The following is a 17215-nucleotide window of genomic DNA, read 5'->3' as shown; positions in this document are numbered from 1 at the left end:
TATCCCATGCTTGATTAGCATATTCGTGGCCAGTCACCATTTTAAAATGCCGGTCGCCCGATTTAACTTGCCACGTGTAGACGCGGTAGTCCGATCCAAAACCCTTCCCTCGAATTAACTGTTACTCCTTGTGCAATGAGGAGTAACAGTTAATTCGAGGGAAGGGTTATGGATTGGACTACCACATCTACCTGTGGCAAGTTAAATCGGGCGACCGGCATTTTAAAATGGTGACCGGCCGCGAATATGCTAATCAAACACGGAATATTTAAATCCCGCACTTCATTAGCAACTTCAGTATTCTTCATTTGCCTCTCTAGTCCGAACTAGGGGGCAAGTGTAGACATACCCTTACTGACTATTGGTGTTTCAATAGAGTGTTGCAAAGTATCATGCTTAGCTGTTTTTAAAATAAATGAAGGGGCTGCTAACACAGAAATGTGGGAAAGTGTCCAGTTAAATTATCTGTGCTTGCTTACTAAAACAAGCTAGGGAGCTAACATCCCTGGAGATGTTTGACTATAATTCTATGATCTCTCATCTATGTGTTTTAAAGTATTTTTACATTTTAAAATTTGAGAAGCTTTTTGTGGTAAAGGAAGGTTAAAACATGCAGACTCTCAAAAAATCAGGGGGAGAAAATGACCATAATTGAAAATGTCTTTTGGTGATCTTAATCATGAGGATTGTTGGCTTTTCTGTCAAGTCACTGCTTATCTATTTTATCTCAAAAATAAATAATCCCTGGTGTTTCAATTTCTCCTCATATGAAAATACCTAAATTTTATTCCTTCCCCTTTGTTGCTTTATGCTAAGCTACCTCCTTCCGTTCAAATAAGAATGCACATTTTCAAAGAAAGAAAAGAAAGAGAATATAATCTATGTGTGACTAAAGTTCCCATGTCTTGGTTAGTAACTCTAACAAGGGGCTGTGGCTTGACAAGGTATTGCACAGCACAATAATGCTGACATTTGTAAGCTAACATTTACATGAAATTTGGGACTAGATAGAGATACTAAAAATAAAGGACCTACATTCTATACACATGTGCATCTATGGAAATCTCCTGAACCAATGCAAATAGGTGGATGCATCACATCAGAAATTGGGTCAATCACTTAAAACAAAGTTTTCTGTGTATTTTTTATTACATGGAGTATGCATGTTCAAAAATGTGTTTATCAAGGGGCTAACAATGGTCGTCTAGACTTTTCAAAAAATCTCCTACCTTGAATTTCCAAAGCAATGTTTCAGTTCCACGTCCTAACTACCCGAAAAGGAAGTTGGGTATGACTCATTAAAGAAATAAAGTAGTTGCCTGTAAACCCTTTTTTAGAATGTAAACATTCAGCACTGAGAACAGCAACATTTGAACAGTTTGTATTGTAGTTTCAGAAATGCTTCTTTTAGAGATTCATTTTCTCATGGGTCTATGCCAAGATATTGTACCCCATTTCCCTAAGCTTCAACTGTGATAACCAGTAACAGCATTTTCTTGTAAATGAGCACCTCATAGTATTTGAGTTAGGATAGACATTTTCACTTGGTTATTAGCCTTAAACCCTCATCTTTCTGGGGCATCTTTTTGCCTCCCCTTCTATCATCTGTCCTCCATCAAATATTTCTATAAGCAAGAGCTTGCTCTACCGCAACTGCTAAAGGCTTTGGTCTACAGAGGGCTGTAAAACGTGAAGACTCTCATTTGTTCAAGGCATTCAAGGGTTCTGAATAGTGTACCCTTTAATTTTTTTCATCCTTGTGTGAAATACATGATGTTATGTGTACAGACGCATGTGCTGTTGTGCATCACCAGTAAAAGCAAAAATCTAGATTTAATGTATATATTTAAAAAATTACCATATGGATAGTTACCCCAGCCAGATCAGGTTAGATACTTCAGAACTCACTACTCAAAGAATTAAAATTAAGTGCAAGAGAGATTAAAATTATGGACTGCGTAGGCAAGTCAAAATTTTAAAATAACACACCGCAAGAGAATATATGTGCATCTCAGGAAGTACCAAGTAGTAACAACAATAATGCAAGCATGTGTAAAGGGGTGATTGTGAAAGAGGCAGTGTTTGCATGTGTGTGTGTGTGTGTGTGTGTGTGTGTGTGTGTGTGTTTGTGTGTGTGTGAGAGAGAGAGAGCGAGAGAGAGAGAGAGAGAGAGTGTATAGGTATGGATGGGTGACATGCTGTGTGTAATAGAGACGTGTGTGATATAGTGTGTGTGTGAGAGAAGAGAGACAGTGTGTGTGTGACACAGAAGCAGTATGTGTGCAGAGGGGGATCAACAGCCTCACCGGACTCCTGGGCAAGGTGGGGTGCCCAACTCTGTGTTCCTGGACAGCGTGAGGCCTCAGGTGCAAGGGATGGAGCTGAGAAAAGCAGTTCTTAGGGCTGCTCAGAGTGCAGAGCACCCCCTGAATTCTGCGGCACTCTGGTGGTGATTTAAAGGGCCCAGGACTAGGTGGTGACGGGGAAGCCTGGGCCCTTTTGAATTGCCAGGCCCCAGGATGGTTTGCCCCCCCCCCCCCCCCCCGATCTTCTTTTCCCATCATCTGGCCTGTGTGTGCAGCACAGAGACAGTGTGTGTGTTGGCTGTTGCTGGATAAGTTTCTGAGAAACCCCTTGTGTTGACTCTTTAAGAGACTGAAAGCTCTCCTGCCCTGTTTCTGAGCCCAGTTGTCTGCCCTCCCCCTGCTTTGCAGAAAAGAGGTACATGAGTAGGCAGGGAGAGAGACTGGGACATACTGTGTGTTTGTGTATGTATGTGTGAGTTAGTGAGAGACTTTGTAAATTGGTTCCTGGGGAAATCTCAGGTCAAACCATGTACTACCTCTTTAAGAAAGGGACTCACCCTTCCGAGTGGACCTCAGACCTCAGCAATAATCTTCTTGAGCCAGGGTTTGTCCCCTTTCCCTGCTCTGAGGATGTAAGGGGATGCAGGGGAAAAGGAGGGAGAGAAAGAGAGAGATTGTGTATGTGTACAGTATGTGTTAGACAGATAGACACGCCATGTGAACTGGCTGCTGGGGAAATCTTAGAAATGATGCACAGCCTCTCTAACAAAGGCAAGCATCACTCACAGTTCAGACTGCTGCAGCTTGAACAGCCTGGTGGTCTCCATCTTCAGCCAGGCAGTGTGAGTCCCCCTTCTCCCTTGCTCTCTGTAGTTGGGATACAGGAGCAGGGAGACATGCTAACATCAACATTCTTCTCCCCCTCTGTACAGCTAGCAGGAGGGTTCCTCCCAGGAGAAGCTGCAGGACAGCATAAGTTGGGGGAGAGAGGCACCTGGACTACTACTTATAGGTATTAAAATGCAAACCATTTGGGGGAAAAAATAAGGATCTGTATATTTTCAGAGACCGATTTGTTTGGGACTTTCTTTAAGGTGCTAAAATGCCCTGCTACAATTCATTTCATAGCCTGTGCTTTGTACTTCACACACTGGCTGAGATAGACATGCCAGAAAATATAACAAATACTGTTCTTGCAGCATTTCAATTAGGACTGGTAAAAAAACTCTTGAAACTATCCCATTAATACTTGATATAGGAGAGAATTCTACTACCATCAGTTCTGCTCTAGGTCAGCTGTATGGAGAGTTTTTATTCTAGAAAAAAATCAGAGATTGGAGCCTCACTGTGCTAAGTGCTCTGTGTGTGTGTGTGTGTGTGTGTGCGCGTGTGCACACACATAGAGCAAACAGATGCTCCCAGACCCATTCAGTGACAGAAACTCCCCCCCCCCCCCCCCACCACCTGGGTTATTTAGCTGTGGAATGTGAAATGTTAGATGGTATTTAGTAGAGATGTTTAGGGTTCTCAGGGGTCTAGTACAAACTGAGTGGCTTCTCCTTTCTAAACTGCTTTGTAATATGAGAAGGAATAATTTGATGATTTTATTAGTTTATGTATATGAAAAATTCCTTTATATAGACATGGTAATGGGCCTTCCTTTACACATAAAAGGAAATACTTTACCTCATAAGTCATCCTTTGGAGTTCATTACCACAAGACATCATAGCAGTCAATAATGTAGCTTCATTTAAAGGTAAGGGATTGGGGTAATTAAGGCTACGTCTATACTGCAACGCTATTCCGTATATCTTGAGAGTGCCTGTTATTTTGAAATATAATGGACTTGCTATTCTGATGTCCCTGTAAACCTCATTCCATGAGGAATAAGGGACATTTTGGAAGAGTGATTTATTTTGAAATAAGTGCTGTGTCATACCAATCTGATAGCTTTCTCTGATAGGATAATGAGTCTTGTGGATAAGGGAGAAGCAGTGGATGTGGTATACCTAGACTTTAGTAAGACATTTGATACGGTCTCATATGATCTTCTTATTAATAAATGAGGCAAATAAAACTTAGATGGGGCTACTATACGGTGGGTGCATGACTGGCTGGATAACCATTCTCAAAGAGTAGTTATTAAAGGTTCACAATCCTGCTGGAAAGGCAGAACAAGTGGGGTTCCGCAGGGGTCAGTTTTGGGTCAGTTTTGGGTCCGGTTCTGTTCAATATCTTCATCAATGATAGATATTGGCATAGACAGTTTGCTTATTAAGTTTGCAGATAATACCAATCTGGGAGGGGTTGCAACTGTTTTGGAGGATAGGGTCATAATTCAAAATGTACTGGACAAACTGGAGAAATGGTCTGAAGTAAATAGGATGAAGTTTAATAAGGACAAATGCAAAGTGCTGCACTTAGGAAGGCACAATCCATCTCATACATACATAATGGGAAGCAACTGTCTAGAAAGGAGTACTGCAGAAAGGGATCTAGGGGTCATTGTGTACCACACGCTAAATATGAGTCAATAGTGTGATGCTGTTGCAAAAAAACCAAACATTCTAGGATGCATTAACAGGAGTGTTGTGAGCAAGACACAGGAAGTCATTCTTCCACTTTACTTTGTGCTGATTAGGCCTCAACTGGAGTGTTGTGTCCAGTTCTGGGAACTACATTTCAAGAAAGATATGGAGAAATTGGAGAAGGTACAGAGAAGAGCATCAAGAATGATTAAAGGTCTAGAGAACATGACCTATGAAAGAAGACTGAAAGAATTGGGCTTGTTTAGTTCAGAAAGGAGAAGACTGAGAGGGGACATGATAGCAATTTTCAGGTATCTAAAAGGGAGTCATGAGGAGGAAGAAAAATTGTTCTCTTTAGCGTCTGAGGATAGGACAAGAAGCAATGGCCTTAAACTACAGCAAGGGAGGTTTAGGTTGGAAAACTTTAGGAAAAACTTTCTAATTGTCAGGTTGGTTGAACACTGGAATAAGTTGCCTAGGGAAGTTGTGAAATCTCCATCTCTGTAGATATTTAAGAGCAGGTTAGATAGACATGTATCAGGGATCACCTAGATGGCATTAGGTCCTTCCATGAGGGCAGAGGAATGGACTCAATGACCTCTCAAGGTGCCTTCCAGTTCTAGAGTTCTATAATTCTATGATTCTATGATTTATAGTTAAAAGATATGTAAAGCAGCCATTTGATGGAGTTTGGGAATCAGCTTTCTTGTCTTATTCCTGGGTCCTTAACCCCCTTTCTGCTCCCAGTGCTCTTCAATGTTTTTGTGCTGTTCTTGCTTTGTAATATGACAAGGAATAATTTGATGACCTTCTGGTCTTGGCCCCCTCTCTGATTCCATACAACATGTTATCTGTTATGATATATTTGTAAATTTTAAACTCACAATCCATGTGCAATGTATCATTTATAATTTGCTTTTGTTAGAGATGCCAGGTCTTTAATTCTATTCTGTACAGACACATAACATTTGATAGTATCTCTTTTCAAATTATAGGCACAATACTGCAACCCTTACTTATGTGACTAACCCTTGCGTATGTATGTATTTTGTTTTTTATTCTATGCCATTCTGGTCATCTGCTCTCTAGAGTAAAGATTGTTTTTTTGAGTGTGGGTTCCAAGGTTGGGTGCCATATTTTTTTTTTTTTTGCATTTTATTTGTATTCTTAGCATACATAGACACTTGGTGAAAATGTTATGGCTTCTGTTATGCAGGATATGACTCCATATGGTCATAAGAGTTTCATCTGGCCTTAAAATCTATGAATCTGCTAAACATAGTATTCTTGGATGACTTAACAGATCAGTGCAAATATTGTATAGATGGAGTTTTTTATGAGTTCATTGAAAACAGCATCTTTATTTTTATTTGTAAACAGCAATTTCAGGACTATACTTAGAAAATAATACTGTTTCAAAAAATGAAGAAAACATGGAACAAGTGACCAGTTGATGGCCTTGATATAAAAATACTGAAATATGCCTGTTGAAGTGTGTCTGTAGCTTAAATATTTCATAAATAGCAGGGATCTTTTAATATTTTGCCAGCTTTAAGGATTTGTCACTCTTCATTTAGTATATTTGGTGTGAACGAGAGGTATTTTATAATAAGTCATTAACTAACACGGTCTTTATGCAGAAATTTCCCTATAGAGATTTTTTTCCTTCTAAATACATGTAAATTTCACATTGATGGATCATGCATCAAATCCTTACATTATAGGTAAGAACTGTGGGCCTGAACTGTGGACCTGATATAAAACTCTAGTTTAAAGCCAGTGGGAATTTTGCTTGCAGAGGTTCTGCAAGAGTAGGCCCAGTCCTTGATAATAAAGGGTAGAGAGTCTGATACAGGATTTTAACCTGATTTTAATTAAAACAAAAGTTGGGTCTAATCCTGAAGGCATTTGAAGAAAAACTTAAATATTTGTGGATTTATCACAATGGTAGGAGATTGATAACATGGTGCTACAGTGTAATTTACATTATGAGCTCCTGTAGGGGAATCAGAATCACTGCTATGCTCCTATGTAGGATATCCAGATGTTGGGCCCAGCTGCATGGGAGCAAATGAGGCTACTTGCCTGCTTCCCCACTCCACGGAGCAACAAGAAATGGAATGGAGAAAACCTTGGCTCTGTCCCCCGCTGGTTGTCCAGAATAGCTGAGAGAGTGCAGTGGAGGGGTCATTAATATCATGTTGCTACAGATCAGCAGTAAATTACTACTACCAGAAGAAAGCAAAGTGTGTTTTTGAGTCACACGGCCTCCTTGCCTCCAGGGGTTACTCTTGGATTAGTGCCACTTATGTACCATCGCTTGCTTAGGACTGTGCCTAAAGACAGTGCAGCCCTTAGAAGTTAAAGTTTATTTTATCTAGGAGAATGTGAAAATACCAATTTTAGCTGCACCCAAATTCTAATTCCTAGAGATGGGTTTCTTAGAACAACATTTAGTCTGTGTATGTTTTCTCAGTTACACTTTTTGTGAAGTCACTCTCATTAAATAGCATTCAGTCAAAAGGATCAGCTTTCAAACATTTACATCAAGCAGCTGAATAACTCATGTATAAAAACAAATGGAACATAAAGCAAAAATATGTGTAATGGATTCCGGGCACAAATGTCTAGAAACAACCCTAATGTTATAGATAACTGGAAATGCTGCCAGCTTTCAGTTTATGAAAGGAAGTAAAGAAAATTCTTCCATTTCAAAGGCACCTAATAAAAAGAAGCATTCTTTTCAAAAGAGTAGGATTTGGCTTTTTTATTGTTGTTCTTCCTTCTCAATAAAGGGGGTAATACTTTTTTTTTGTTTGGTATATTTCCAGATTCAAACAATGATGGACAAAGAAAAAATATTTTGCTTTGACTATACCCTCCCTCCTCTTGTTTAGAAAAGAAGAAAGTCAGACTTCTGGTAATTGTGTAGAGATCAAATTTATTTTTGCTCAAGAATCTAAGAACTGTGTATGCAACTGAAGTATTTATCATTCAGTGCATTGTAAATAGTCTGATATCAATAATGTTGAATGTTACATCAAATCAGTAAGTTTTACAGATTAGATATATTGCCATCATATGATTGTGTGTGTAACAGATAATTTTAGATTTCCTACTCAGTCAGCGGATGCCAAAGATAACAATAGAACATCTTTTCAGGTGTTTATCAGGTAGTTGTATTAAGGAAATGGAGCCCCTACTTCAGCTCTGCCCTGTTGAAAAGAAAGTATCAGTACAACAGTAGCCTGTGGATTTTGTAGAGAGAAACCTTCCTCTGGGGGTTAATATAGCCTTGCTATAAATATATCTTTTTGGGAGCATGGTAGCCCAATATGTAGTATCTTGAAAATCAAAAGCACACTGTCTTATTAAATGCAGATTAAGGATATTAACTGTATATCATTAATTTGCACACAGTTATTACCTTTCAAAAGTCTGAATGATCCCTCGGCCCATTTGCACATAGGGTAGGAATAAAGAAGCGCAAGATCCTTTCCTGCACTTGCATGTTCTATGCTCATGTCTCCATGCTTAGGAAAAAACTGGATGTGCTGCCTCCAGAAACTGACAGTGGTATACATTGCCTCAAACAGTATGAGGAGGACGTGTGATCATGCTCTTGCCCTTCTACCCCCATACTGGCTCACACAGTAGAGCCAGATATCTCAGGAGGTATCATGCACTCACCCCGTGCACATCAGAGAGTTTGGAAAAAAATTCTGCCAGAGACATAGTCCTTCTCTTGAGTTTCCTCTGAGTGATGCAACTCTACTGCACACCCTACCCAAGGCAGGGTATGATCTAGCCCTAGAATTTTAGGAAAATAAAATAATTAGAGATGAATGAAAACAAACAATCACTCTGATGACTGTGGAATGTGGAAGGCTCAGGAAAGAGGCAGTAAGAACCACATAGTGACTATGTTACTCATATAATCAAGAAAAATAAACATGAGAGCCAGTGAAAGGGGATTACTTATTTAACCATGGAGAATTCTTGCACAAGATTGAGTTGACTGTTACATTTGGTTTGAGAAGAAGTTGCCATACACATTATATTAAAGGACCTTGGTAGTGGGATTTGCCTTTCTGTACAATGTTGAAATGCATGTATCCATTTCTCTGTTGAGCCGCGGGTGTCTGGCAGACTACTCCTGCTTTCAGTGTTGTTTAGCATCCACTGAGCATATCCATTCCTGGGTGAAAGAAGAGCTTTCTTTTCATCAATTCTTTGAGATCAGTTACTGATCATTAGTTTCTCAGGCTGGGGCCTGGAAAGAGGCACTTCCCCTAAATTACAAGTTTATTATGAAGTTTTATTTCGTATAACAGAATGTGGTTCAGGGTTGGATCTCATCAGGAGAGAGGACTGCAAAGAAATGAATGGTGCTACAGATGTGGTTGCCACAGAGCAGAGTGACTCTATAATTCTGGATGTCTGTACTCACTTGTTTCTGGGGCAATATGTGAGGTGCAGATGTTTGGATGAGAAATAAAATTGGGTTCCTGAAAACTCATTTACAGAAGAACAAATTCCAATTTGGGCCACAGTAATTCCCCCCTGCAGTTTCAATTACATATGATATCCTTTGCTTCTTGTCTTGTGTTGCTGTGAATCTTTAAGAAATTGCTGTATTCTATCCAAAGGTGGCCACATTTGATTGTATAAAGTGATCAATTTGAGCAGCAAATTGTATGTAGGATATAAGGTCTAAGGACGGTTTTGTCCCATGTTGCAAAAATGAAAAAATTGTATTATCACATAACAATCCTTTAAGAGCTTTAAGAGATCAAAATATGTTAGTGTGAATATGGGGTTTCAGCATCAAGAGGATATTCTATGGAAAATTAAGGCCTGTATAGAATTTTGTTTTCACAATTTATTGCTTTCATAATTTATTGCTTTCACAGTGCTTCAAGTTGGCAGGCTTTTAGTAAAATATCTTTCTGTAGCTATATTATGCAGTGCACCTGGGTGACGGAATATTATATTAGAGGCTATTGGAACTCTTCAATCCCCCAGGCTTCTGCAGAAAGATTAAATGAATTTTGCAGCAGGTTTTTCTAAATTCTATAGTAATAATATCCAGGCTGTCTAGACTGCTGTTATTTGGAGTCTACGCTTTTACTGTCAAACAGCTAATTAGAGGAGGTTGGCAGGTATCCAGAGCCTAAGGGTATCTGGTGATTTAGTGAAGATTCTACTGCTAGATGAACAGTTTGAAAATGCATCTTGGAATTGTTATACTTTTTCTTGTATATAAAAATCAAAGATATTTGTGTCTCTAGGGTCCTCTTTATATTGTTTCTGGCACTAGTTTTGTTATGCTTCTGGTATCCATCCAGTTCATCATGCTAAGATCCAAAACCTATCCTTAGATACACAAAATAAGTATATTTTGATTTTGGGGGGGGGGAGGGGAATGCAGAATATACACCCAAAAGGCAAATTTTAGCTCTAATGTTTAACCTGTAGTTATGGGAAGCTCTCTGTGAATTTCTGATATGCAAGATAGGCATGTAAGTCATTTCTAGATTTTTGTATATTAAAAGGTCTGGTCCCAGTTAAAATAAAGAAAATTAACTTTCCCGTGACAGAATCATCCAACAATATTTTACTTATTTCAGAATTCAGGCCAACTGTCTAATCATGCTGTAATTTCATTTCCAAATTCTGTTTAGATCACTGTTTCATATGACCATCCTAGCTCCTTTCCATTCACACCTTGCAGTTACAGGTTGAACCTTTCTAGTCCACCACCCTCAGAACATGGGAGGGCAATATTGTAGCGAGTGGGTCTCATTTTATTTTTATTTCACTGAGGTGAATAAATGGAACAATGCTTGCAATGCTACTTAATAATGTATGACTATATTAATAACCCCTATGGGTATGTCTACACTACAGGGTTATTTTGAAATAGCTTATTTCAAAATAACACATCTAGATACAAAATGCATTTTGAAATAGCATTTTATTATTTCAAAATAGAGTATCCACACTGATATGATGCTGAATCGCATTTAAGGTCAGCTGGAACCAGTTCTGGCAGGGCATCAGGTCAGGAGTTACCTTGTGTGGCTGCTGCCTGAAGCTATCTGAGACCTGTGGGATGGGATCACGGGAAAGATGGCCACTGCTACTTTTCTGAAACACAATGTTCTAGAGAGCTAGGTGAAACAGCTACATTAGGTAATATTTTGGTTAAGATTTGCCTATTTTTGAGTTTGCAAACCCAGAATGAAATTAGAGCAGTTAAAAATGAAAAATTGTATCTGATATTTTGTGCAAAATATTCTTAAATATATAGGTATTGGGTTATCTTTTAATTAAGAAGTAGAGACCCCAAAGGTCATATGGACTAAACATAGGGTTGGGAATGAGAAGCTTCTTTATTTATTGACATCTTTACCACTGACTGACTTCAATGATAAGGTGCACTTATTGATCAGATTGCAAATCATATTAGTAAATGAATACCAATATCCTTATTTCACATAGAAGGAAATAGAGGTTAGAGGGGTTAAGTGATGTTACACAGGTGATAGAAAAATTCATTATCAGAATCAGGATTGGAATCGTCGTCCATTGACTTTTAGTATTTTGTCCTATCCCTTAGATCATAGTGCCGTCCAGGTACCGCACTGTATCTTAGTTTTCCAATATGTGACTATGAGCTTATTCAAAGACCACTTCTGTTTACTTCTGTGAGCCTCAGATCAGATTCAGTGCTTGTGGCCTGGCTGGGACAGGTCCAAACCAAATCCCAAAATACAAAGGTATTAAGATGTTCACAGTCATGTAAGTACCATTATTCCCACTATAGATTTGAGGGTCATTGGAGATGAATTAATCAACTACTGTGACATAACACATGAGGCACAGATTCTGATACTGACATAGGCCCTAATTCAGCAAATTATTTAAGACTATGCCTAACTGTAAACATGTCTGTAATCCTATTCAGTTCAAGGGAGCTATTGTGTGTTTCAAGTTGTGCACATTCTTAAGTGCCTTGCTGAACTGGAGTCTTATAATATGATCGGGGCTATGCCATTTAGCATTTGAAAATTTATATAAAATTGTAGCATTATTGACACAAACTAAAACAGTCCTCATGCCACCCTCTATCCATTTCTAAGATCAGATCCTGTATGAAGAGGGAAGGGAGGCCTGGTTCAACAAAGACCCCAAAATTCTCGAGTTGAAAATATTCTTACATATCATCTGTATGTCCTTTCATGGATGGAATTGCCTTAATTAAAGCAATGAGCTCAAATTGTGAAGAAACTTATGCACAAATGTGACTTTAGTGCCACTCAAACTGTTAAATGGAATGAGAATCTCAATGGCATAGAGCAACCATATTGTCTGTCTCAGTAAACTCTGCATCCTTTACTGTGGACCCATATTAAATGTTTAACTCATCTAAACTTCTTTTAGATACAACTAAACACACTGTGCAGTTCAGCCTTTGCCCTCCCTGCTGAAGCAGGAGGTTTGTACATGGGTTGGTACATTTCCTTTTATTTCTGTAACTCTTTCTGTAGCTCTTTTCTCTTGCGCGCTTTCTCATATTCTTATTCTATGATACTCACCTTTTGTCCTGAAAATTGTATTCAGAGATGGAATAACACAGAGATCATTTAGTTGCCTACGTATAGAGTCTGATTTCCAGAAATGTTAATGACCTATATCTTATGTTAACTTCAAATAGAATTATGGCTACTCAGCCAATTCTGAAAATGAGACCATTAGGAGACAAACTTTAGGGACTTTGGTTTGAAAGCATAGGAAAATAGAATACTTATAGATTGTTCACATGGCTACCAGATGTTTTCATAAAGACAAACATTTACATTCAATGAAGGAATGCAAATCAAAGTTTCCTTCTGGGTAATTCTCAAAAAGATAAAGAGTGTATATTTGTCAGATAAACAACTATAAAATATCACCCAAATCTGTTTACTATAATGATACTAAGGTGTTTGGATTATAGATGCCAGATGAAATAGTAAATGAATGTGCATGTGGGGTCTGAGTTTGTAGGTTGGAATGGTTTGTTGCCCAATCTGTGGTGCCATCTGTTCAGTAATAAGTGGAACTGTGAGTCTGAATAGTGTTTCCAGCACACACAGTAATATATAAACAAAACCAGCTTTACATCCTATCACAAACCACTAAAGGAAATGTGTTTACTGGCTCCTTTGGTTGCTTTCTCCCTTTAGCTTGCTCCTTCTTTCACTCATTCAGTATTGATCTGGCTGAGGCAAAACAGGAGCAGCAGCAGGGTATAAGAACAACTGTTTACTCTTTCCAGGAACACCTAGTAATGGAATCTCCAAGCAGTAATCATACACTGACTAGACACAGCCACTCACAGGTATAAGTTGCACCCAGGGGTTTACCTTAAAAATAATTTTGATAAATAATTAACACACATATAATTATAATATATATAATATATAACATATATAATATATAATATTTTTCATATGTGGATCTCAAAGTACATTACAAAGATCAAGAAACATTAATAGACCCATCATTCAGACAGTTAAAGTGAGGCACAGAAATTAGGAGTCTTATCTTCTATCATGTTAGAGGATTAATAACATATCTGGGATGAGAGGTCACAAGTCTCTTTGCTAGACTGGGGAATCTACCAGTATACTTTTAACAATATTTATAGTATTATTCTGACAACTGACCTGACAGCTTATAAAGTTAATGCAATATAGTTTCACCGAATAAAACTTTTTTCATTAAAAAGTGCACAGATTAGAGGTGCATGTTCAGCTGTTGCCAATTAACTAAATCTATCGGCTCAGATAGTATATTACATAATTTGCATTTTACTATATAAATATATTAAATGCTTTGATAAATATTGTAGCAAACCAAAGCTTTTTTTAAAGTTATAAGAAGAGCTGAAGGGATTTTGAGGATTTACTTTCAGTAATTTTGTATTTTATATGGAAACAGTACCACACAATGTTGTTAATTTAGTCAAAAATATGTACATGGAAACTTTGAGATATATGCATTTTCACAGATTGTAAATTTTGCATTGTCATTGTTTATTTCTTTTTCGTTATTTACTGACAAAAAGGTGCAAAAGCAAACCAGTATGGGATTTTTTATTCATTTTTATAAAAACTGAATAAAATGATGTTGTTAATGTACACATTTAAAAATATCAAGAAATAGAAGCACAAAAGCCCCGACATTTTCTTCCAGGAAATAAATGCACTCATGGTATTTAATCTAGAACTTATGATAAATTTCAGTAAGTTTGTATTTATGCCTAAATAATAAATGTATGAAAATTGGAATTTAATAGTGGAAATGTTGACAAATTTTGTTTAAGTAGTTTAAATCGTGTCAGTACATTAAGAAGTAAACTAGGAAATCAGAAAGCTTGCCATGAAAAATGATCAAAATGATTCTTATGCAGGCTTTCACCAATGCTATTTTTGCTATCCAGAGTAGTGGATGTTTTCTGGCATGATGTTGATTTTACACATTATACTTAAAGATAGGTAAGAAAATAACATTCTGTGTTAACCAGTAGAATGTTTGTTTTGATACATTCCATATTGTATTTTTGCATATCACTAATTGTAGTTCCATTTCTCATTGAAAAAGACCCATGGTTGGGGTTGATTTCATCTGCCTCCCGCTTCTCCATTTTGTAGCATAGTTATGATGAAACTCTTAGAATTGCAGTGCTGATCACTTGCATTCTGAGCTTCATGCTGGCAGTAGGAAGTTCCCTGAATTAAATCCTAGGAATTTAGACTAGTTGTTCCCACTAACCAGCTATGGAAACTGCATGAAAATGATACTGCAGGAGTTGTACCTTTCCAGCCCCCTCACTTCATAGTCAAACAAAGATTGACAGCTAGTTCAGTTGATATAATAAACGTAGGTCTTAAATCTGACCCACAATATTTGGTAAAGCATTCATTTAGAATAACAGAAGCAATACATATACATAAATGTAATTAAGTCAAGAAATCTTAAGCCTGGAAAACTATTGTATACCCATTTTCTCTGGTTGATTATTGAACTATATTCTAATTGGGGAGGAGTGGCAGGACCAACGATGAATTTTAATTAAAGTGTAAAAAATTAGATTAAAACATTAAAGAGGAGCTTTATTTGCTCAATGGTATTAAAAGAAGATCAATTCCTAATAAGTTGAGAATATATTTCTTAATGATTTTACAGATATTATAGCAATTTTACCCTGCCTTTAAAATGCATTGTTGAGTCCCATTAACAGTTGTGGGAGATGTATGTATTTAGTGGCACCAAACAAGACCACAAGACCATGTCCTCTATTTTAGAGTTCCAAGAAACAGATGTTATGTTGACAATAAGTTGATTTTGATACAGTGTGTGGATTACTGATTATTTGCAAATTGTTTCGCTTGATTACGTTATGATTAGTGGGATGTAACTTTCGCTTACATTGCATGTTTTTGCTCAATGACTGGAAAACTGAACATTAAAAAACAAGAGGAAGAAAACAAATTTAAAAATGACTGTTACAAAATTCTAGAATGCACTCCAAGCCTCACTGAGATTAATGGCAAAAAAGTCTAAATTGAAATTAAGTCACCTATAAATGTCATATGGGATGAATATAACGAAACATCTGACATATACTTTACCCCTCCTGTTTTGTTTTGTAACCAGAAATGCTGATATTTGTTGTTAACTTAATCTGTTTTTGCTGATATGCAGGGTGATATCCAGCAGCTGTTGATTGTAGCTGATCCCAGAGCAGCATATGACTATTGTGAGCACTATAGCCCAGATTGTGATTCCCCTGTGCCCAATGCTGCTCAAGCTCAAGAACCTCAGGTTGATGAGGTGAGTAATCAGTCATGTATTACTGGATTTAATGCATATTAGTGGATGGATATATATTACCTGGGGAAAACTAAATTATGGCTAAAGAGCATTAATTGTCCTGGACCTGCGGCAAGAAAAGGAACATGCAAAGGAGGAGATTACAAGGGGTGTATGTGTGAGTACTACATGCTTGTTTCTCTCTGGCATTTCTATGGTGCTTATCACTAAGCCCATATCTACTAGTGCTATCTTACAAGATGTATTATGCTGATGGAAGAGAGCTCTCCCATCAATATAATAAAACCAACTCAATGGGCAGTGATAGCTATGTCAGCGGGAGTAAGTCTCTCATTGGCATAATGCTGTACATACAAGTGCTTCTGCCATCAAAACTTTTATTGCTTGGCAAGAGTTTTGACGATATAAGGGTTGGCATAGACATGTCCTATAGCATGGTATAGACATGCCCTATAGCATGGTATAGACATGCCCTATAGCATTTAAGCACCAGCATATTCAACAGAAGTTTAAATGGACTCTTTTTGCAATATGCAGCATCATGAAGTTCAAATTTAGCAATCTGAGTAGTAAATCTTTGCTTACTCAACGCTAGTTATAGTCGTCTTGTACATTTATGAGCAGGTTTTTAGAGATGTAGGATATCTTCAGTTCTAGTGAAGTGAATAGGAGCTGTGAATTCTCAGCTCTTGGGAAAATTGGATGTTTAGAGTACATGAAACTTCCAGAGACAGTGACAGTGAGTACAGGCATATGTGTGTGTAAATACAAAATTCTTGCTGAAACAAAATTCCAATGAATTTTTCAACCAGCTCTGCTAGTTGGTAGGCACTGAGAAGAATAAAGCAGACTAGATTATTTTCTTGAGGGTCAATCAGTTCACAGAAACTGGTAGTTATTGTGGGCTATCTTCATTGGTATAAATTGGAATAGCTCCAGTGAACTCAAGGTAACAATGTTGGTTTACACTAGCTGAGGGTCTCAGCGTGTGTATATTAAATACATTCTGAATACGTCTCAGAATTTGTGTAGAAAGCTTTCCATTGTAGCCAGTAGTTGTAAAATGAAACTGTTTTTTCATTTGAAACTAGCATTCTAGTAGAAGAAGGAAAAAAAGAAATTAGATGTCCAAGAGGGGAAAAAAGACTTTACACTGATGAGTCCAAGATGGGAGAAAATGCACATGCTATCTCATTCAATGAAAAGAAGGACACGGTTTTCACTGAACTTGGCAGTGGCCAGTCAAGATACCCTCATTTTTATGTGAGCTAATTAGCTAACCTCGTTTCAAACCACAAACCACACAATGCTACTGACTTTAGATGAGGTAAATGTTAGAAACTTCCTCCATTTGTGACTGTTTGCAGCCAGTCAGGAGTCAGGATTCTTCTTCTATATGGAACAATTTCAGTTGGTGTTATTATTTACTTTGTTTGAAGAAGAAAGCCTCCTGCTGATATTCTGTAAGTTATAGGTAGAGGAAAGGTGACCTCTCA

The 17215-nt window shown here is 37.6% G+C and overlaps 1 protein-coding gene across 7 annotated transcripts in view; it reads left to right on the top strand.

Moving 5' to 3' along the window:
- Window positions 1-17215, top strand: part of COL11A1 (collagen type XI alpha 1 chain) — a 255966-nt gene that overhangs the window by 45819 nt on the left and 192932 nt on the right. For all 7 annotated transcript variants that reach the window (XM_075936624.1, XM_014571895.3, XM_075936623.1 and 4 more), the window contains exon 5: window positions 15591-15719. In XM_075936624.1, the coding sequence (XP_075792739.1) occupies window positions 15591-15719 (129 nt within the window). The remainder of the gene's footprint in view (window positions 1-15590; window positions 15720-17215) is intronic.

This window comes from Pelodiscus sinensis, chromosome 9 (assembly GCF_049634645.1).
Source record: "Pelodiscus sinensis isolate JC-2024 chromosome 9, ASM4963464v1, whole genome shotgun sequence".
NCBI classification, from domain to species: domain Eukaryota; kingdom Metazoa; phylum Chordata; order Testudines; family Trionychidae; genus Pelodiscus; species Pelodiscus sinensis.
The sequence above is the reverse complement of the archived record's forward strand: the minus strand, read 5'-3'. Positions and strand labels throughout refer to the sequence as shown.